The following is a 22,114-nucleotide window of genomic DNA, read 5'->3' as shown; positions in this document are numbered from 1 at the left end:
ATTTGGTAAACAAGCTCCTTCATGACACTCTACTCTTTTTGGCCCTAAACATCCTAAAAGCAATCCATGTTACAAAGAAACTGTAATAATAATAGCAACGATTTGAAAAACACCAGTTATGTGCCAAGTGCTTTGTATACGCTTCATATTACTTCATCCCTACAGCAAACCTTAAAAAGTGGATATTATTAAGGTAATAATAGAGGTAAGACCACTCGTAAATATCAAAGCTGGTACTTTAAGTCTGATCTCAATGCTCAGGTTGGCCTGGTGCCGACAGCCAAGCACCTATCTTTGTTTTCACCCCTTTTTGTCTTCTTTCCTTCCAGATTGTTCTGGATGTGGGTTGTGGATCAGGAATACTGTCATTTTTTGCTGTACAGGCCGGAGCTAGGAGAGTGTATGCAGTTGAAGCCAGTTCAGTAGCACAATATGCTGAGGTAAGTGGTTATATTTTTACAGCAGTCTTCAGTAAACTTCAGGGGACTGAGTGATGGACTCTTCCAAGGGGGTCATTTAGAAGAATTTTTTTTTTTACCAGTCTGACTTTTTTTCCTGTTGCGATGTTACTGCTGAAAGAGCCCAAACTCACTATGTAATTGATATGAAAACAATTATAAAAAATGTTCATGATATAGAAAATATAACAAAACTGTCTTGATCCCCGTGCACTGGCAGGTGGGCCTGGGGGAGATGAATGTTTTCTTATCTGTAATGACCTACCGAGGTGAGGAGCCAGACTTCCCTGAAGCAGGTTTATTTTCTCCTGAAGTGCTGTACTGACTGTAGCTACACCATTCACTTTAAATTTTACTTTTGGTTTAAGGGGCTGTTGCTGCTTCATTGTAGTTGGAGGAGCATAGACAGGTGTCTGTGTTTCAAGGAGCTTTTTCAGATTTCAGGTTCTGATTGGAGGACAGGGAGATGCTTTGTTTTAAATGTAGAGCTCTATTATCATTATGAAATGTGTACAAATATTAGAGAATAAATTAAAGTAAGAGTCAAGTAATAATGGCCTTCAGTAATATTTGGATATAATAATAACCCAATCAAGCTGCAGAGATGGGATGTGTGTGTGCACATTCATGAACAGGGTAATGTGCTTGTCATTCACACCTGGAGGAGGCCTGAATTTTAATGAGGGATAGGATGACAGATAGAGAGGAAAGCTTGGTTGCTGCTTCGGATGAACATTATGCAACTTTCCTCCAACCTGGGACTACTGGTAGCTCCGAGTGATCGTTGGTTTTGGATTGGTGAGCAAGGAGGGAGCAGAGACAAGTAGACCAGTTGGCATGTTTGGAAGGAAAGACTGCCAGGGCCTAATGGCTGGCATGTTGTTGCAGTCTCTTTTCTTCTTCCAACAAGTCTTGGATAAAATATTTTTGATCATTTGCTTCTTCACCAATTCTTAAAAGTCGTTTTTATTAAATATTGGGGCACACAAAAAATACTTATAAAATGTGTACAATGTAATGAATGTGTGCCCACTACCTCTTTAATAAATAGGCCATTAGCATTTCCATTAAAGGTCCATGTGTCTTGTCCTGATCATTTGTTTATCATTCTCTTATTGTTCTTTATAGTTTTACTACGTATGTTTCTAATCCTAAAAACAAATCCTTTATGAACTTTCTGTAAATAGGATCATAATGTATGTATTCTTCTATAATTCGCTTTTTTCACCCAATCTTATGTTCCCAAGGATCATTTTGTTGTTGCATACAGCTGTTGTGTATTTGTCTTCAATGCTGGATAGTGTTCTGTTGTATGAAATGCCTCAAGTTGTTAGTCCACTGCACTGTTGGCAGACTTTAAATGGCTTCCAGTATAAAAGTATTGTTACGAATATTCTTGCACACACTTCCCACTGCATCTTTGCTAGAGTTTCTCAGGATATACCCTAGAGAATTGTTGGATCGTGGGCCATGTATACCTTTGGCTCTGGTCTATAAGGCCAAATTGTTTTCCAAACTGGTTGTTCCAATTTTCACTCATTGCAGCAGTAAATTAGAGTGCCATTGTTCTACAACTTTGTCAGTACTTGATATTGTCAGGTTTTGGAATTTTTCCCAATCTGTTGTTTATGATATATTTGTGGTTTTAATTTGTATTTTCCAGTTACTAATGACTTTGAGCATCTTTGCACAGTGTTTTGACTATTTGTGCTTTCTCCTCTGTGGAATGCCTGTTCAAGTTTTTTGACAATTTTTCTTTTGAATTGTTTTTCTAACTCTAATTCATTTGTGCTAAATCACTGAGAATGATTTCTTTGTTCTGGATATTAATCCTATTCAGTTATAGGTGTGGAAAATATCTTCTCCCAGTTTGTACCTCACCTTTCCTCTTTCTTTATGGTCCTAGTAAACTTTAAATATGGAATTCTAAATAGGAAAAGAGAAGAGGAGAATATAAAATTATAGAGAGAGAATCCCATAGATAAAAATGCCTCTGCTTAGATTTTAAAAGAACTTAAAATGCATTCTTAAGGATGAAGAGTTGCGAACTTTCTCTCCAGTGCTGCTCATTTGTTTAATCATGTCTTTATTCAGTTTGCATCCCAAGATTCTGTTTGTTGGGGAATAGACGAGAAACAGTAATGATTAAGCTCTATTCCTGTATTCAGAGAGCTTCTATTCTAATAAGAGATTGATCCTGTTGTCTCTTGTATCAGACAACCTCCCCCCCAAAAAAACTGGTATAAATAACTTAGGGATTTTTTTTCTCGTATAGTTTGTTTTCTCATATATTTTAGGGTGATTTGAGACACATTAGATAGTTATTTTTAAAACCTTAAAAATCGAATACTCTTGGTTATAGTATTTTAAGGGAAGAGAGGAAGAAATTAGCTAGAGGTAGTCTTGCACTCCCTGGCCACAATTCTTTCTCCAGCCCCAGCATAAACTCTCAATAATCACCAGCGCACCATGAGAGGAGCCGTTCTAGAACCATCTATGTGATTGATTTCTCCAAGAGAATTCTCATCCTGATTAAACACATGAGCAGGATTGTTGCCTTCTCGCAGAGTGGAGTTACCACCACGGACACTTCCACCCAGAGTATAGCAGCTCTAGAATTATAAGGGTTTCTAGCAAGAAGCTGATACAAAGAAGAAGAAAAGGGAAAGAACTTAAAATTGTAAAACTTTTTAAAGTGTTTAAAACTATGTGTGTGTATATATATTTACATACAGTTAGCCGGCTCTGGTGGTCTAGTGGCTAAGATGCATAGCTCTCACCACTGAGGCCTGGGTTCATTTCCTGGTCAGGGAACCACACCACCCTGTTGGTTGTCATACTGTGGCAGCTGCATGTTGCTCTGATGCTGAAAGCTATGCCACTGATATTTCAAACACCAGCAGAGTCGCCCATGGTGGACAGGTTTCAGTGGAGCTTCCAGATTAAGACAGACTAGGAAGAAGGACCTGGTGAAAATATTGGCCACAAAAACCCTACCCTGCTCTGCTGTACACAGGGTTACTAGGAGTCAGAATCAACTGAGGGCACTAACAACAACAAACGTATGTGTAGATAAAGACACACACACACACACACACACACACTTTTTCCTGTGGGCCAGTTATATACGTCATAGCCCTTTATCCTTACACATTTCAGTGTGTATTTCCTAAGAAGGAGACTGTTCTCTTATATAAGAAAAAAAGAACTTAATTTAAAGGTGAAAAAGAAGCTGTACAGTGACTTGTCCGGTGAGTCTTTGGATGTTGCTGATTAACAGGTGTTGGGGATGCCCCAGCATGAGCAGAGAGACAACCATGGGTGTTGAAGTGAGAACAGTCTGTACTTAACTGTCTCTTTTCTTGCATAGTATTGTCAGGGAGACTTGATTTTTAAAGCATTAAAACCAATGTTCTAATGAATTCTGAAACACCATAGTTTTATTTTATCTTTGGTTTTAGCTTCTGTAGAGGATTTTTGTGTTTCCTTAATCTTTCTTTTCTGTGTACAGCTGGGGCGGAGTAGCTTTCCAAATGCTGTGGGACTGCAAGGAGTCCTTGAAATCCTTGCTGGCAAGTCTTTTTGCCCCCAGGGACTTCCCTGCATGTGGCCCTGAGGACAGGCTAGTTAAAAATGCGTTCAGAGCCAAGGATGATTAGAATGTTCTCAAAGTATGGATTTAACATCAGCCTTGTCCCTCCTGATGAAAACTGTGGCCGATGCTGTGGGTGTCATGAGATGCTCCCCGTGGGCCAGGCCCTTTCGCCCTTGCGGAGGACAATCTGTACCAGCTCTTAGTTTCTGCTTCTTTCACCAACACTCGTCTGTACAGTTTGTGGGTGGCCAAATGCGAGTGTGAGCAGCACACAAAAGATTTTCACTCTAAGAATAGGTTTTTCTAGCAGCTCAGCACACAGTGCGTGGTGTTCCTTTCGACCTTTTCATTATTTGGTAAGTGAACCAGCAGGCAGTTAATTCTTTCCTCTGGAGTCTTCATTAAATTGCTCAGAAAAGGTAAAATTGCAACAAGAAAGAAAAATGTGCACATTTAACTACCCTCGCCCGTCCCTGGATTCTTCTTCTCAGGCTAGGCTTCTGGGCTTGAAGTAAATAGAATATTTTCAAATTGCATTGAATTCAATGTCAGTTGCATTCAGTGGCTCAAACTGATTTTGCAAGGGCTGACCCTCGGATGGCAAGATGATGCGAATGACTCCTTGTCTGGAGGGCATGCGTGGTGTGTCATTTTTTGCAAGACGGTCATGAACTTGCCCAGGTGCAGCCATATGCTCACACCCTGGGCCCCATCTGACATTTCTGTTCAGTAATAAGAGATCATCTTTGTCCAATGAACAGGGCAGAACTAAAGGTCTCTCCTGGGTTCCCAACCTTAAGCCTGCCCACTGCAAAGTGGCAGCTATCTCTTGCTCTGTTTTTTCCTTTCTTATGTATGAAACATAAAGCTCAAGTCCCCAGATCATACAGACCAAATGGAAAAGAGAAAGGCATTAATCAAATTTATACACATATACAGTCAAGGAGGGAGGGTATTCCTTAATTTAAAATTGTACACAAACATGTCATGTCTCTCCATCTAGATAATAAATTCCTTGAAGGGTCAGGAGAGTAAAAGAGTATGACGATAAGCAATCATGAATAGATTTATGTATTATAATCAACTTAAACTTACAACAAAGCTCTCTGGCACTTAGATTTGACAATGTTTGTAATCATTATTGGGCCACTTAATAATTAGACTTTACTAGTACACAGTTCCTATCTGTGCCTCATTAGGATGACTTTTAAGGAGTCAGACCAAGTATTTCTAGGTCATGGGGTGGTGGAAGCAAAGGCAGGTGGAACTGGAGCTTTTATGACACTGCCTTTCTAGACCTGCTGGATTCATAATCTAGGGCTGCTTTGTCCAGTATGGTAGCCACTAGACACATGTGGCTGTTTATATTTAAATATAAATTAATTTTTAAAAATTAAATTCCTTAGTCACACTAGCTGCATTTCAACTACTCTGTAGCCACAAGTGGCTGGTGGCTATTGTATTGGACAGCACAGATATGGAACATGTCCACCATCGCAGAAAGTTCTAGTGGGTAGCACTAATGGAGATGACACAGGTGGCGAAACTTCACTTCTGGCGTGTGATGGCCAAGCTGATGGCTGTGTTTGCTGCCGGGTGTTGGCAGCCATGGCCAATTGGACTGGCTTGACATGAGGTGAGGCAGCACTTCCCAATCTCCCTTGCTATGGGCATTGTTTATCTTGCCCTTATTTATGTGTAAGATCTATCATAGAACAGGTTCCCTAGGAAGCAGACTCCAATGCAGAGATTTGCATGCAGGGAGTTTACTGCAGAGGGCTCTCAGGAACCTGACCTGTGGAGAAGTGAAGGAAGCGGGATGGGATTGGCCTGAGAAGGAGTTAAGCTGCAATATAGTTGGAATAAAAGGCTCAGCCAGTCCCACTGGGAGTTCTTGAGCTGGGAAAACCCATCAGAGTTGAACCACCTTGAGGCAAGGGCCTTTATTTTCCACATTTTTTTATGTGCGCTCCCTCAGGAAGGGGTGTGACTTTAGGTAAGGTGGCTCTCAGAGACTCAGGGAAGTTCGTAGAACAAGACTTAACTGAGAGCCGTTATCTGCCGACGTTCCTAGCAGCTGGGGGAATGAGTGCCTTGGTCCTGAAGGGAAGGATCTGTATAGTCTACCACAGAAAGTACTACAAGATCAAGATTCAGGATCCTAGCTTTGGGCTACAGACAGGAAGCTGATGGAGAATAAAGATAAAGATATAATAGTAAATCAAGGCAGAGAATTGAAGTGATGGAGCGAGTGGGATGATACTAAAAGCTTAGGCAAGGCCACACGGTGATTATGTGTGCTTTAGGTGTGAGCAAAAACTTTCTAGAAACCAAGTACAGTTCTGATGTGCTTTATACTATTGTAAGCCGCGTGAGGACACAGAGTACATATAAGACATGGTCTCTCGCCTCAAGTAGTTTATAATCCAACTGGATTTCAAACAGGTGAAATTCTTAAGACAAGACAGTGAATGCCAAGTGCATATGAATGGCAGAGAAGAGAGATGCCGCCGCAAGGAACAGTTCCCATCGGCTGGTTAGGGAAGAGAAGAGGTGAGATTGGAATTGAATCCTAAAGAAATGAAATGCTCCTCTTTTCATTTTTCACCTCTTACTGCCAACAATGATATTTTTGAAAATCCTTAGGTTCTCCTGGGATTCCTCACCTTAAATGTGTTGATAATCTCAATTATTGAAAAGGGACTTCTAATTTTTAATCTGGAACACTAGAAAGAGCATATACTTTGAGGTTTTCCAATGTGAGCTTATCCTGATTTCAACTCTTTGAGCTATGGTTTTTCTCAGTTTCTTTAGTGTCTTCAATAGCTAACTTCTCCTTCCTTCTCACTCTCCCACAGACACCAAATGCCTGAGTCACGAAATTCCATCCAGCCCATCAACACTTTTTATTTTTGCACTGACAACGAAGTTAAAAGGTGGCAATAAGGAATCTGTTAAGGAAACAATAATAAGCATTTTGCATAGCTCAAGTTTTTGAATTTAGGATGCATTTCCACATGTATAAACTCATAGTTCTTCAGGAAGAGTCTGTGAGGTGCTTGGATCAGTTAATGTCATCCCCACATTACAGATAAGGAAGAACCTTGGAGAAGTTAGGTCATGAAGGTAGGACACAGCTTGTGAGGCACAAGGCCTCACTGCCACCTCCTTCTCAAACACCCAGGTAAAGAGAGACTAATGGTTCCCTTGGAGGTGAAGAGGTGAATGTGTTTGACCAGAAACTAGAGCACCTACCCCTGTAGATAGTTCATCCAGGAGCCAGGAGAAAAACCATCTTTTTCTTCTCAAGGAACCTATTGTGAAGTACTTAAACAGGCAGACAGGTCTGCCATGTAAGAAGGAAACCTTCCTCCATTGGCAAAATCAGCTAAAAACACACTTAACAGAGGAGAGTTTAAAGTAGTCTACATGGAATGCCACCCCATTTGGCACAAAACCCCACCCAGGAAATAAGAACCCTTCTTGTAACTGGATTGGTGATTGACGACGCAAGAAGGCAACTTGGGGGAGAATGTCAATGCCTCTTCATCTCACTCGACACTCACTTCCCTGTGGGGTAGGCCCTAAACACCTTTGCCAGCATTAGAATTAATGATGCAGGTTCTGGAATCAGACAGCATGGGAATGTATCCTTGATCCATGGCATACTGGCCGTGTGACCTTGACAAGTATCCATGTGACCTTGACAAGTGTATTAGTCTCCTATTGCTGCTGTAACAAATTAACACAAACTGAGTGGCTTAAAACCATACAAATGTATTACCTTACAGTTCTTGAGGTCAAAAATCTGAAATAGGTCTTGCGGGGCTAAAATCAAGGTATCATAGAACTGTGTCCTTTCTGGAGGCTCTAGGGGAGAATTCGTTCTTTGCCTTTTCCAGCCTTTAGAGGCTACCCACATCACTTGACTAGTGGCTGCGTCACTCTGACTTCTGTTTTCATCATCACTTTTCCTTCTCTGACTCTGACCCTCCTGCCTTCCTTGTATAAAGATCCTTGCAATTATATTGGGCCCACCAGGATAATCTCCCCATCTCAAGATCCTTAATTTCATCATATCTGCAGAGTCCCTTTGCCATATAAGGTAACATATTCACAAGTTTTCAGGGTGTAGGATGTAGACATTTTGGGGATGGAGGGAATTATTCTGCCTACCGTAACAAGTTACTTGACCTTTCTCTACCTTATTTTCTTCACCTATAAAATTGTAGATAATAATAATCCCCCATGAAGATATGAGGATTAAATGAGAAAATCAATGTAAAAATTAACACAGTGCCTGACATTCTCTAGCTATTATTATTATTGTCATCATGGTTATTATCAATATCATTATGAAGCCTCATTTCATCCATATCTCTGTACAAATCAACCAAATAGATATCATGGAAGGGGGATCACCAGGTAACAGTGGGAAGCACGGGGCCAGGCAGAGTACATTTTTCAAGTGTGTGTAAATTGCATTTTGAAATTTCTTTTGTTATCCCTTTTTTAAAACCAAAACATTACAAGATGCAGAGGCTTTGCATCACTCCCAACTCTTCTCAAAGCTTCTGTAGACTGGGCGGGGCAGTGTGTTAAACAGCTCTCTGATATCCAATCCTCAGGAGAAATTCATAGCTGTACCTCGGTCCTTTCCCCAGTAGGAACTTCCCTTGCTGACCCAAATCTACCGGGACCTCCTCGTCTGTCCTTGGTATTAGTGATTGCTCAGAGGGAACACAACCACTTTGGCATCAGGAAACAACACAGTGGCTCTCAAACCAGGATGCATCAGGATCCCGGCAGGGCTTCCATAACACAGGTTGTTGGGCCCCACCCACAGTTTCTGATTCAGTAAGGACTGGGATGGGGACCAAGAATTTGCATTTGTAGTAAGTTCTGTTGATGCTGATGCTTCTGATTAGGGGATGACACTTTGAGAACTGCTGGGATTATATAACATCAGAGATGAAACAGCCCCTGAAAAGGATTTCCCACCATGTTTTTGAAAGATACACCAAGGAGACCCTTCAGGGACCGAGTTAGAGAGAGAAGTGAGCTTGAACAGCACCAGTGAGCCTACCTGCCGCCAGCCCCCTAAAGTGAGAGCAACACTCCTTTTTTTGTGATGGATAAATTTTATTACGTCCAATTTAGTAAATAGCCAGCAAGACTAAAATCTTAATACCAAATATATTATGCACATCACTGAGATGGTGAAAAACAACTTGATTGTCTTCTTTTAGACTTTTAAAAAGTTTACTTTTATTCTTGACCTCAATTTTCTTTTTTTCCCAGATTTATTAAAAAATAATTAACATACATCACTATATAAGCTTAAGGTGTACAGCGTGATGGTTTGATTTACATATATTGTGTGAAATGATTACCACAATAGGGTTAGTTAACATCATTCTCTCATATAGATAGAATAAAAAAAAAAGAAAAAATTTCTCCTTGTGATGAGAACTCTTAGGATCTGTTCTCTTAAAAACTTTCTTATGTGTCATAGAGCAGTGTTCACTGTAGTCATGTTGTACACTATACCCCTAGTATTTATTTATCTCATAACTGGAAGTTTGTACCTTTTGACCACCTTCCTCTAACTCCCCCTGTCCCCCGTACCTCTTGTAACCACAAATCTGATCTCTTTTTCTATGAATTTGGTGGGGTTTTTTGTTTGTTTTTTAAGATTCCACATATAAGTGAGATCATAGAGTATTTTTCTCTCTGTCTGACTTATTTCACTTAGCATAATGTCTTCAAGTTCCATCCATATTGTTGCAAACAGCAGGATTTCTTTCCTTCATTTTAAGGCTGAATACTATTCCATTGTATGTATATACCACATTTTCTTTATCCATTCATCTGTCAGTGGACATTTGGGTTGTTTCTATATCTTGGCTGTTGTGAATAATGCTGTAATGAACATGGCAGTGCAGATATCTCTTTGAGATCCTGATTTCTCTTCTTTTGGGTACATACTCAGAAGTGGGTTTGATAGATCATACAGTAGTTCTAGTTTTTATTTTTTGTGGGAACTCCACACTATTTTCCACAGTGGCTGCACCATTCTATATTCCCACCAACAGTGTATAAGGGTTCCAATTTCTCCACGTCCTCACCAACACTTATCTTTTTGCTGTTTTTTGGAAATAGCCATCCTAACAGGTGTGAGGTGATACCCCATTGTGGTTTTGATCTGCAATTTCCTGATGGTTAGGAGAGCCACACCCCTTTTCTCTGTTTTACTTATTGGGCTTCTGGATCAACTTTTACTTGAAGAAGGATCTGGAGGCCAAAAAAACCTTTTGAAACTGATTTCCAATTTCCTCAATTTACAGAGGGGACCTAGAGAAGTGAAGGGGTTTGCCCAAATCCACAGTTGTCTTTCCTCTGCCCTGGGAAGCTGTCCTTGTTTCTGGTATTGGTGTGTCTGCCATCTCGATATGTAAATCATAATTCAAGCAACTCCTTAGCTCACTTTGCAGCTTCCAAAATCTACTTTCCTTAAGCCAAAGTCTTAACTCAGAGCCACTCACCTTCTTGTTCCTCTCTCTACCCCTAGCAGCCCCCATTGTGCATAGCTGTTGTTTGGCCCCTATTTAAGGGCCAATTTGATTCTAGGCATTTGTGGAGAGAAGCAGCATGTTTTCAGCAAGTGCTCATTGACCTAAAGCATTTTTCTACCAAGGCAGCTACACATTTTAGGGGACTTGTGGTTAGGCCACAGATTTCCTTGGCAAGCGGAGCAGGGAAGGTGGAACAGACTGTAATTTAAATTCGCCCAAATAAGAAAGGCATCATTTGAGCTCTCCAAGGGAATGAAACTAAAAAGCATTCAGATGGCTGATTGCTAATCATTGCTAACAACATCTTGATATCTTAGAACTCCCTTCAACCCTAGCGGTAAATTTGCTTCGTACTCACACCTCCCATCCCAACTTTATTTTCCCTGGCCAGTTCCAGGTAGCTCAAGAGTTGCACCCTGTAGGAAGTCCCACAAGAGAGAAAAAAACAAGATCAGTGTTTGGCTGGGTACGACTCTTCAAGACCAGACCAACGTCTGAAGAGCAAAAATTCAGTCAAATCAACAGGTTGGCTTCCCTGCAGAATGCTAAGTAATCACTTTGACTCATTTTTCGTGGAATTGATGAATCGTCTTTCGCTCTGGGCTGATGGTTTAGCCATCATGTAGCCTCAGATTGGTGTTCAATCTTGCTCTTTCATCTGCTGTAGCTGAGGAAATGATAACTGGTTTTGCCACCTGGGTTACTTTTTAATGATCTGCAAGACCGCAAGGAGCCAGCATTTCTTTTGTGCAGTTCCTCATTCAACAACCTAATAGCTAACTGAAAAGAGCTTTCTTGAAAAGAAAAAAGTCTGCTCCTCTCAGGCAGAAGCAATAAGACTGCACGATTCTCTGATTAAACTATCACACTGCACATATTACTGGGCATCTGACCTGCTTGAGACGGACTTACCGCTGAGGTTTCTTGGTATTTGCACTGCTGCTTTTCTGCCAACAAGCCGTGAAATGACAGATGAGTGTCCCTAAACTTGAGTGTGAATGGCAAGTAAAGTGCCCAAGAAACTGTTGGGAGCCAGCTGCCTCCTGGGGCAAAGCTGGAGGGGGAAAGGTGTTTTTCTTTAGGGTCACCCTCTGTGCAAATGAACTTCAATCACAGGTGAAACCAAAGCTAGCGCCACAGGGGATACAATACTGGAGCGGAAACACGCTTCACAGCCTCCCCGCTGCCCCTGTGGACGGGTAACCTCTGCTCGTAGGTGCCGAACTTAAAACTGAAAGCAGGAAATTGTTCTCTCTCCTCCCTAAACTCTTCTTAAAAATATAACATTTTAAACCTCAAAACCTCCATAATATAGTAGCTAACAAAAGCAACTTCCTGGACATTGGAGTGGCCAGCCCTTAAGGCAGGGACCTGGTCATTACTGTGCATATGTATCTGCAAGGTTCTGGTTGTGTATCATTATTGGTAAACATTTTTAGCTATCCCATCAACATACACATACTGATTTATTTTGAAAACTATCTGTGTACTACTGTACTCACACATTATGTGCATTAGAAACATACTCCAAAGTTAAAATGATGAGATACCACTATACACTCACAAATAGCAAAAACTTAAAAGTCTGACAATAAAGCCAGTGGGACCCTCGTACCTTGTTGGTGGGAATGTAAAATGACACAAGAACTTTCTAAAACAATTGGGCAGTTTCTCATAAAGTTAAACAGGTACTCCCCCTGTGACCCAGCAATTCCATTCCTTGGCATTTACCTAAGACGAATGAAAATATGTGTTTACAGAAAGAGTTTTACATGAAAAGCTGGAAGCAACCCAAATGTCCATCAACACATGAAAAAACAAACCAATTGTAGTATATCCAAACAATGGAATATTATTAAGCAATAAAAATGAATAAACTACTTATGCACATAACTATGGATGAATCTCAGAAACATGCTGAGTAAAAGAAGCCAGATACAAAACAGCATATTCATTTATTCATATAAAATTCTAAAACAGGCAAAACTAATCTATAGTGACAGAAAGCAGATCAGTGGTTGCCTGGGGCTGGGTGATGGTGGGCGGGGTGAAGGGGGTTCAGGATTGACTGTAAAGAGGCATGAAGGAAATATGGGGTGATGGATATTTTCTATATCTTGATTGTGGTGGTAGTTACATGGGTATATATATTTATTAAAACATGTTAAACTATATACTTAAAATGAGTGTTTCATTATATATAAATTATTCAACAAACATTCAATAAACATGCTTTTTAAAAACAAAAGTAAACTTCTATTCACTTTGTACTGGAAGTGTTAGTTCGTGTAATAATATAAGAACCAAAAATAAAATGATTGAAAAGAGAGGAAAAGATAAGGATAAAAATCAATATTTTTAAATATATATATTTCACTAAAGGCACACAAAAACCTACAGAGTTATGTGATTTAAAATATTGATTTAATATTTGGTGATAATGTGATTTAAAGGTCTGGTTCTACGTTAAATTTATTTTGATACTTGGATTTGAGGTCTGTTGCTGGTAGGTGGAAAACATACAAAAATCAGTAAATTCAAATGGAAGAAAGGCAAAATGAATTGAGCTAAAAAAATCACAATACTCATTTTTCAACCTGTCTACCGGTATGTAACACTTATGAAATTCAGTTAACACATTCTGTTTTCTCTGATGTCCATTAGAAGATCTTACAAACTAATCAGAAAGTGTTACATTTTTAGGAAGTGGGTTTAAAATTACTAAAATTCTTCTTTTGGAAAGTTTTTTAAAAAATTAGAAAATTATGTTCCCAAGTTTTAAAATTTTTTCAAATATGAGACTTTTTATATCATTTTCAGAAAGAAAATCATGTAACAATGAAATATCCCAAACAAGCATTTTCCAAACGTTCTTTCCATAGCTTGAGTTTCTTTTGAAAAATAGTTCCTCTCTCATTCATTACTAAAAGTCATCTTTACTTTGGAAGGGCAAATTAAGTTTGTTTTTTCAAAAATGCCTGCTAGGTAGAATAATTCTGACAGCTACTTGTCATCACAGAAAATTTCAGCATTACAACTCTTGTCTTTAACCAGAAAATTCCCTGATTCATCTGTAAGTGAAGCAACACTTCTAAATACTTTGCTATAAAATAACCAGTAAAGACTCATTGCTGTAAAGATTTTCAAGGACATCTTCATGTTATTATAAGGTACTGTAAACACTCTACTATTTCTTAAAGGCTTTTTTTAACATATAAAATTATCCACATTGATGACATATCATAGTGCCATGTGGACTTCTGATTAAACTGCTTGTCTCTAATAACTTGCTGATGTATGATGCCGTCAATGAATTTCACATGTGGAGCTATCGCTGAAACATTCTCACGTGAATTTTTAGAAATGCCCATGAAAAGTAACTGCTCCATCAGTGGTTACATGTACGCAGTTTTCCCATAAATCATTGATATTGTTAAAGATCATGAATCTTCTCCAGTTTATCCTTCCTTTAGTTGGCTCTCAGAAAAGCAATTGTTCTGGCATCTGTCATTGAAACAGAATCAAGAACATAACATAAGTTATGTTAGAAACATCTGCATTTAATACAAATATATGTAGCAAACCTTCCACATAGCATATTTTTTCTGAATTGTTTCTTGAAATCATCAATAATGTTTTCTCTGCATTGTCAATAATATTTGCTAACAGATGAATGCGTTTTTGTTTTTTGCTGTATGTCTCCATGTATTATTTCAGTCATTTTTACCACAGTAGGAAGAACAAGTATTTCTCATTGACATGTGGCTTTTATCTTCTGTTATTATGTAAAGGATCTCAAAAGTGGCTTATAAAATTTAGAGAAATTTTATGCAGAACTGGATTGAGTAATGCGTGCTCAAAAAAAATTGTGTTTGTCTTGATATCTCAGATGATAAGTTGTTTAAATGTCTTACAAATCTGAATGCGTTTTACTAGCACAATATATGCCCTTGAGGTGAGCTTTGTTGTTAATGATATTTAGTGTAAATATATATTTCAAATAAGCTTTCTTGGTCATTTTGAATTTTTAAAGCTTTTTGTGAGAATTAAATATCCATTATGTTTGCATCAAAATGGATCTGACGAGAGCTAGTAATGAGAAGGGTCAGGTCTGCATTTTCTTGTTGGCTTGTTTTTGTATTATGGCTATATGGGCATGTCTTGGATGTCTTGGAACCTAAAATGGAGTGCTAGGTAGGAAGAAAATGGGTGACTGCAGCTCCTCAATTTGCTTCTCCCCACCCCCACCTATGCTGCCATGCCTGTGACTGATGATATAACAGAGAGATTAAGAGCACAGGCTCCGGAATCAGTGTCTAAGTGGAAGCCTGGCTCTACCTCTTACTAGCTGTATGGTGGTTTTTTTTTTTTTTTTGTGAGGAAGATCAGCCCTGAGCTAACATCCATGCCAATCCTCCTCCTTTTGCTGAGGAAGACGGGCTCTGAGCTAGCATATATTGCCAATCCTCCTCCTTTTTTTTTTCGCTCCCAAAGCCCCAGTAGATAGCTGTATGTCATAGTTGCAGATCCTTCCAGTTGCTGTATGTGGGACGCAGCCTCAGCATGGCCGAAGAAGCGGTGCGTCAGTGCACGCCTGCGATCCGAACCTGGGCCGCCAGCAGCGGAGCGCGCGCACTTAACCACTAAGCCGCGGGGCCGGCCCAAGCTATATGGTCTTGTACAAGCTACTTGCACTCTCTGCATTTTGGTTTCCTCATCTGTAAAGTGAGGATATTAATAACAGTACATCCAATTATCAACTCCTTTCCCTCTGTCTCCATATCCAACACATCAAATCTAGTACGCTTGACCTTCAAAATAGATCCAGAATCCATCTGCTGCTCCCCACTCCCCTCCAGGCAAAGCTGTCTCTTACCCAGAATGGCAGAGTAGCCTCCTAGCTAGTCTGCTTGCTTCTACCCTTCTCCTTCATGTTCTGTTTTCTGTTTTCCACGTAGCAGCCAGAGTAATTCTTTAAAGTGTAAGTCAGAGCCTCGCATGTCTCTGCTGAAACTTTCCAGCAGCTTCCCATTCCACTCTGGATAAAATCCAGAGCGCTTGTGTGGCCTGCAAGACTGTTCACACTGGCCTCTACTCCCTCTGCGATCCCATTCCCTACAGGCTTCCCTCACTCACACTGCTCCAGCCTTTCTGGCCTTATTGCTCTTCTCAAAAACATCAAGCGCACTTCCACCTCAGGGTCCTCGCTCTGACTGTTCCCTCTTGTGGGAGAATTCTTCCCCCAGGCAGCCACAGGGCCAGCACTCAGCCATTTAGTTCTCTTCAAACGTTGGCTCAGAACAGAGGTCTTCCCTGACGGCTCAGTCTAAAGAAGCACTCCCTTTGCATCGTTTTCTTTTCCTTTGCTTTATGTTTACTGATGGTGCTTTTATACCTAACACTTCAAATCCATAGCCTGCTTGTTTGTCTCCTACCTCTAGCCCAGTGGTTCTCAGTCTGGGGTGATTTGCCTCTCGGGGGACATTTGGCAATGTCTGGAGACATTTTGGGTTGTCACATGGTGGGAAAAGGGTGAGGTCAGGGATGCTGCAAAGCACCTAACTTGCCCAGGAGAGACCCCCCCCACAACAAAACAAAAACTCACCTGGCCCAAAATGTCAATACTGCTGAGGTAAGACACCCTGCTGTAGACATAAGTGGTGTGAGAGCAGGGAGCTGGTCTGCTGTCCATTGTCCCCAGTCTTTACAACTGGGCCTGGCACATAGGAGGTGCACAGTACATTTCTGTTGAGTAAAGGAATGCCGTGAGAGTGTGGTAAAGCATTTAGCGTGGTGTCTGCGGGTAGTAACTATTCCCTTTCACATTGAACAGATATTTCTTGAGCTTTACAGTGTAGCAGGCACTGTGCTAACCTCTGAGCATGGAACAGTGAGCAAGACATCCTAGGCCCTGCTCTCAGTGAGGTTACTTTTTAGTGGACATTCAGATTAGCTGTTCTTATCATTATCATTATCATTGTCTGGATCACTCGTCCTGGTGCTTCCTAGGGTTTGCCATGAGACCACGGTATTTTGTTTTCTTTTTTGATGATATGGTTTTTATTTTTCAGAGATGCCTTGGGAAACTTGGAGAGTTTCGGGTTGCTAGAAGCAGCCCGGCACAGTGTAAATAAGAACGTAGAATTTGGAATCAAACAGCCTAGGTTGATATTTGGGCTGTAGCACTTAATATAGGTGTATCTGTCAGATAGGCCAGGTCTTTCAGCAAGGTTCTGCTACAGTAACAAAGACTCCAACTTCTCAGGCCTCACAACAACGAAGGTTTATTTTTTTGCTCACCTACATGTCCATGGCTGTGGCTTATTTTTATTAAAAGCAAGTCCTATGGACCAAGCCTGATGTGAATGAGACACAGGGGAAGGCAAGAGAATATTTGTGGACAATAGGAAAACAGTTTGGTTTCTTCAGCTTCAAAAACCAGTCTAATTTTGTAAAATCTGTTGATCAGGTTTTTGGTTGCAAATCACAGGATAACTCACATTGGCTTAAGAGAAAAGAGAATTTATTGGCTCACATAACCAGGCAGTCCAGAGGAGGAGTGGCTGGCGATCCGAATGAGGTTCTCTCTTTCTCTCTCTCCCCTCTCCCCACCTTAGCTCTGCTTTCTTCTCTCTATGTTGTATTTATTCTCCTGCTATAGACAGTCCATCTACATGTGGAGGGGAATGCCACTGGCAGCCCCTGAATAACATCCGTTCAGATCCATGACTCAGAAAACTAGTAACTTCTCCTCCAGGTTACCCTGAAAAAATCCTGGGGAAGAATTTGATTCGTCTAGCTGGCTATCCTTCTGATTGTTATTGTCAGAGGAATGGGAGAGTTATGATTGCCTGGACTTGGCTGGGTCACATGCCCACTTCTGCGGCCGGGGTAGGGGAAGCTGGCTGTAATTGGCAGCCTCATCAGCATCACATGATCAGAACAGGAGAGTCAATTTCCCAGGAAGAGCAGGTCTTGCACAGGTGAGATGAACCAAGGGGTTGAACATCTACCTGCCCCACTCTAAGATAAAGCATATGAAAGCCTTTTGTAAACTGTAAAGCATTGTCCAAATGCTAATTGCTGTTATTATTCCTTTCACGTTGACTAAAAAGACCCATTATTTAGTAGGGTAAATTAATGCTGGTGGCAGGCCAGTATTGTTCCACATCCTTACTTAGGTGAAAGTAAAGTTGCAATAAATAGGCAAGAGGTTACCAGCAAATTGAGTAAGTCAATGACAAAAACTGTTTAGTATTAAGCCTAGAAATGATGCTTGTTACTTCGGAATGAGGTTGCACCTGCAAGACAACAAATATGTGGTGATAATGTGAAGGGTTCTGCATTATGATGCATTTTCGAGTGCTGCTGTGTCCCTGGCTTGGGGCTAGGGGGTATTCTAGAAGAATAAGACACAGCCCCTGTCTTGGAGAAATGTTTCTCTCTGACCAGATCCCAACAGCTCCAAATATGCAGATTATGTCAAGGAAGGATCAGCACAAATTGACTGAATTTTTCACTTTTCCTCCTAAAGCCCTGACAGCCTGTTTCTCATACTTACTGAATGATGTTTAATTTAATTCATGTGCTCGAGGCAGCGTGCTCTGCGTTGCAGCTGTGCACAGTTTGTTTGAAAGGGCTTTCGCAGCAAGGCCAAGGGCAGGAAGCACACTGCCGTGATACCTTGATGAATGGATCCCTGGGGAAAGAAGCGCCTTTATAATGAAGTCACAAAAGAAATCTTCGTAAATCCTTGGAAGCCCAGCGGCGTGCATATGTGAGTGCAACCAAAATACTTCCAAATGACCCTGGTGAAGGTACATAAGGCCAATACCAGGCAGAATTTTTAAAAATCTGACTGCTGTGTCTCCAGGCACCACTCCTGTAGCCATCTCCCAGTGTACACACACGTGCATGCACGTACATGTACGCACATGCACACATGTGCTGCATCCATCTCTGTTGTGAACCCTGCTCCTGCTTCCAGCACCCAGTGCCTCCTACTTTTCCAATCAAAACAGGGAGGAAGTTATAATTGTCACTTTCCCTTGTTGATTGATCAGCTGGGTTACTCTTACGTTGCTGAATGTCACCTTCTCGATCAGCATTGCATTTTAGGCCTGGAATTCTAACTGTGGTAAATGACACCTTCTGTGAAAACGAGTGTATGTGTGTGAGTGTGTGTGTGTTGGGGGGAAGAATGAGGTGTCTGGAATCAGACTTAACCTTATTGTGACAACAATCCTGAAGGGGAGTCTGATTCAGTCTTTATAGCAAGAGTAGGGGACAGTGATATGGGATCCATCTCTTAGTGAGCCTTAATTGGCTGGGGGCTTGGTCCCATACTGGCCTCCAGAAAGGCCCACTCTCTTGATCTTGACTCCATTCCAGGCACCAGAGCTGCCTCCGAGATAGTGAGGAAGCACTGACAAACGTCTCCTTTTCCTTTTCCTTTATCACCCGTGTATCAGTTTCCTAGGGCTGCCATAACGAAGTACCGCAGACTGGGTGGTTTAAACAACAGAAATTTATTTTCTCACAGTTCTGGAGGCTAGAAGTCTGAGAGCAAGGTGTCGGCAGAGTTGGTTTATTCTGGGGTCTCTCTTCTTGGCTTGTAGATGGCTGTGCTCTCTCTCTGTCTTCACATGGTCTTTTCTCAGTAGGTGTCTGTGTCAGGATTAGCATCTGTGTTGGTGTGTGGATTAGGGCCTACCCGAATGACCTCATTTTTACTTAATTAACTCTTTAAAGATCCTGTCTCCAGAGACAGCATGTTCTGAGGTACTGGGGGGTTAGGACTCCAACATATGAATCTGGGGGGGACACAGTTATCCATAACATCCCACTCCCTCCCCTTATCCTAACTGGTGGCCTGGACCCTTCCCCTCCTTTAAATGCCTAATCCAGGGCAGGGTTGGCTGACCCAGGTCCCTAGTTGCCACTTGTGTGAAGCCAGAGAGAAAAACTAGACGGTTTCCCCCAAAAAAGCCAGAGACAAAGCCAAGAAGCCCGTGGAGCAGGGGGTGGAAAGCTCGGCCGGCTTGAGACGGCTATCAGAAGCTGAGGTTTGGATCTGAGGAGGCAGGCAGCCAGAGAGGACACACGAGGAGCGATAAATCAAAGTGGCGACAAGAGGGCAGTCTGGGCCACCACAAGAGTTAGCAGGCTGTAGCCCATGGCTGCTTTCTAGAAGTCTGTGGCATAAAGACCTGAAATAGAATGAGCATTAACCCAGCCTTACACAGTTTATTCAAAATCTGGACCTTCTCTTCCTTGCCTTGCCATCTCTAGTTCATGATTCTATGATATTACACACCTTGCTGTCTCTGCTCAAAATCCGCTTCCAGCCCAGTATTAACCTGGCAGCTCCTGCATGACTTTCCAGATTTTGCTAACATGTTACTTCTGATGCAAAGCCTCCCTAACTCAATACAGTTTAATTTAGCTGCTCAGAGATCAACTGGATTATTAGATGACACATCTTGTGCTTTTTGAGTCCCCACAGTTGTAAGTTCTCAACAAATGCTTATTCAGTGAACGTTTTGAATTGGGTTGCTCGCAATCTTTGAACTCGCTTGGTTTATATATCCCGTAGGTCTCTCTCGTCTGCCTTGTATGTAGGGAAGTGTATGGTGTTTAGCTCAACGCTGTAAGTAGAATAAGCAGTTTAGTGAAATGGTTAAGGCAGACTCTGACACCAGGCTGCTTGGGTTTGAGCCCACTGTCTCTTGGCTTGTTGGCTGTATGACTTTGCTTGGGCTGCCATAACAAAGTGCCACAAACTGAGTGGCTTCAACACAAATTTGTTGTCTCGCAGTTCTGGAGGCTGAAAGTCGGAGATCAAGGTGTGGGCAGGATTGGTTCCTTCTGAGGGCCGTGAGGGAGAATCTGTTCCATGCCTCTCTCCCGGCGTCTAGTGGTTTGCTGGCATCGCCCCAATCTCTGCCTTCATCTTCACATGGTGTTCTCTCTGTGTGCATACCTGTGTCCCAATTTCCCCTTTGTATAATGAGACCAGTCATATTTGATAAGGGGCTCACTCTCCTCCAGTCTGACTTCAGCCTGACTAGTTACATCTGCAACAACTCTATTTCCAAATAAGGTCACATTCTGAGGTATTGGGGATTAAGACTTCAACCATGTTAATTTTGAGGAGACACATTCAACCCATAACAGTGACCCTTGGCAAATTACCTAGCTTCAGTTTCCACATTAGTAAAATAGAATAAAAATATAGCCTACCTTACAGGGAGGTTGTGTGATTAAATGAATTAGTATCTGTAAAGCGCTTTAGATAGTGCCTGGCACAGGTAAGCCCTGCATCAACAATAACTATTATTCTGTCACCTTCACAAACCTACTGAGGGCAGGGACTCTGCTTGGTCATATTTATGATGGTACCACATCACATATAGTGAAATATAGAGCAGAGCACTTTCTTCTTGATACATAATCTTTGAACTGAATTGATTAAACCAAACACGAGGCAGGGACAGTTCAGAGTGATACTGGGGCTGGAATTGAAAGTCCATCTGGATTTGTGAGATAGCACATCTGGTAGTTTACACTTCATGCCATTCACATAGTTGGGTCCCAAAGGCTTGCCTTGGGAGGAAGTGGAAACCCCTCTTTTTTCTTGGTGTCTTCCTGAGGTTTCCTGCGTTCTTAAAAATGCTTAGGGTATTTGGTATTACACGTACAAATGCTGTTTTGTCTCCAGGTATAGAGAGAGCATTCAGTCTGAACATCTTACCTTTAGTTTTTGGCATAATTGAATGCTGCAGTTCTGTGGTTCTCCACTCAGTTGTGATATTATCAGTGCAAGGCAGGAAAAAGAAGGGAAGAGCCATGTGATATTTCTTCCTCAGAGGCCTGGGTGGGCCATCTGGCAATCTTTAAAAATCTGGGTGCCAGATTGAATAACATGCTTTGGGTGACTTTTTAAATGTATTATTCAGGGGAGTTGTTGTTTTAACCTCTGTGCTTCACATAACTTCTTAGCTGATGGAAATCTTTTCTCTCCTTTGCTTGAAAATTCTGTGGAACACAGCCCAGTAGAGACTAATAAATCAGCATGAGACTTCCTCTGCTTGGTCTGAATAGCAGCTCATGATGAAAAAAGTGGTTGAATTATTCTGCATAAAGCGAGGACAAGGAAAGGATGTGTAGTTGTTGTTCAGCAAATGTGTGAGGCTGGATCCTGACTGATACAGCAACTGGGATCTTCCTCTGATTCCATCAATAGTGGAGGTCATCTTCTTGTGGGCATCCAAGTGCTGAAATGAGAAAATAGTTGCGTGGGGGACAGTGAGTTCAGCTTCTAGCCTTGACTGGGTTGCTCACTGGTTTCTTGAAATTGACAAGCGACATTACTCTCTGGGTCTCAGTTTCCTTTTTTGTACGATGAGGTTGTTGAACTATGACTGTGATCTTTGAGGTCCCTTCTATGCTTTCACTTCCTCTATCACATTTTATAAACCTATAGA

The 22,114-nt window shown here is 41.3% G+C and overlaps 1 protein-coding gene across 2 annotated transcripts in view; it reads left to right on the top strand.

Annotated features, from left to right (window-relative positions):
- The window catches only part of LOC131420033 (histone-arginine methyltransferase CARM1-like), a 253,398-nt gene that overhangs the window by 166,378 nt on the left and 64,906 nt on the right, over positions 1–22,114 (top strand). For both annotated transcript variants that reach the window (XM_058565735.1, XM_058565736.1), the window contains exon 5: positions 330–440. In XM_058565735.1, coding sequence (XP_058421718.1) covers positions 330–440 — 111 coding nt within the window. The remainder of the gene's footprint in view (positions 1–329; positions 441–22,114) is intronic.

The sequence above is a fragment of the Diceros bicornis genome, chromosome 22 (assembly GCF_020826845.1).
Source record: "Diceros bicornis minor isolate mBicDic1 chromosome 22, mDicBic1.mat.cur, whole genome shotgun sequence".
Classification (NCBI taxonomy): domain Eukaryota; kingdom Metazoa; phylum Chordata; class Mammalia; order Perissodactyla; family Rhinocerotidae; genus Diceros; species Diceros bicornis.
The sequence above is the reverse complement of the archived record's forward strand: the minus strand, read 5'-3'. Positions and strand labels throughout refer to the sequence as shown.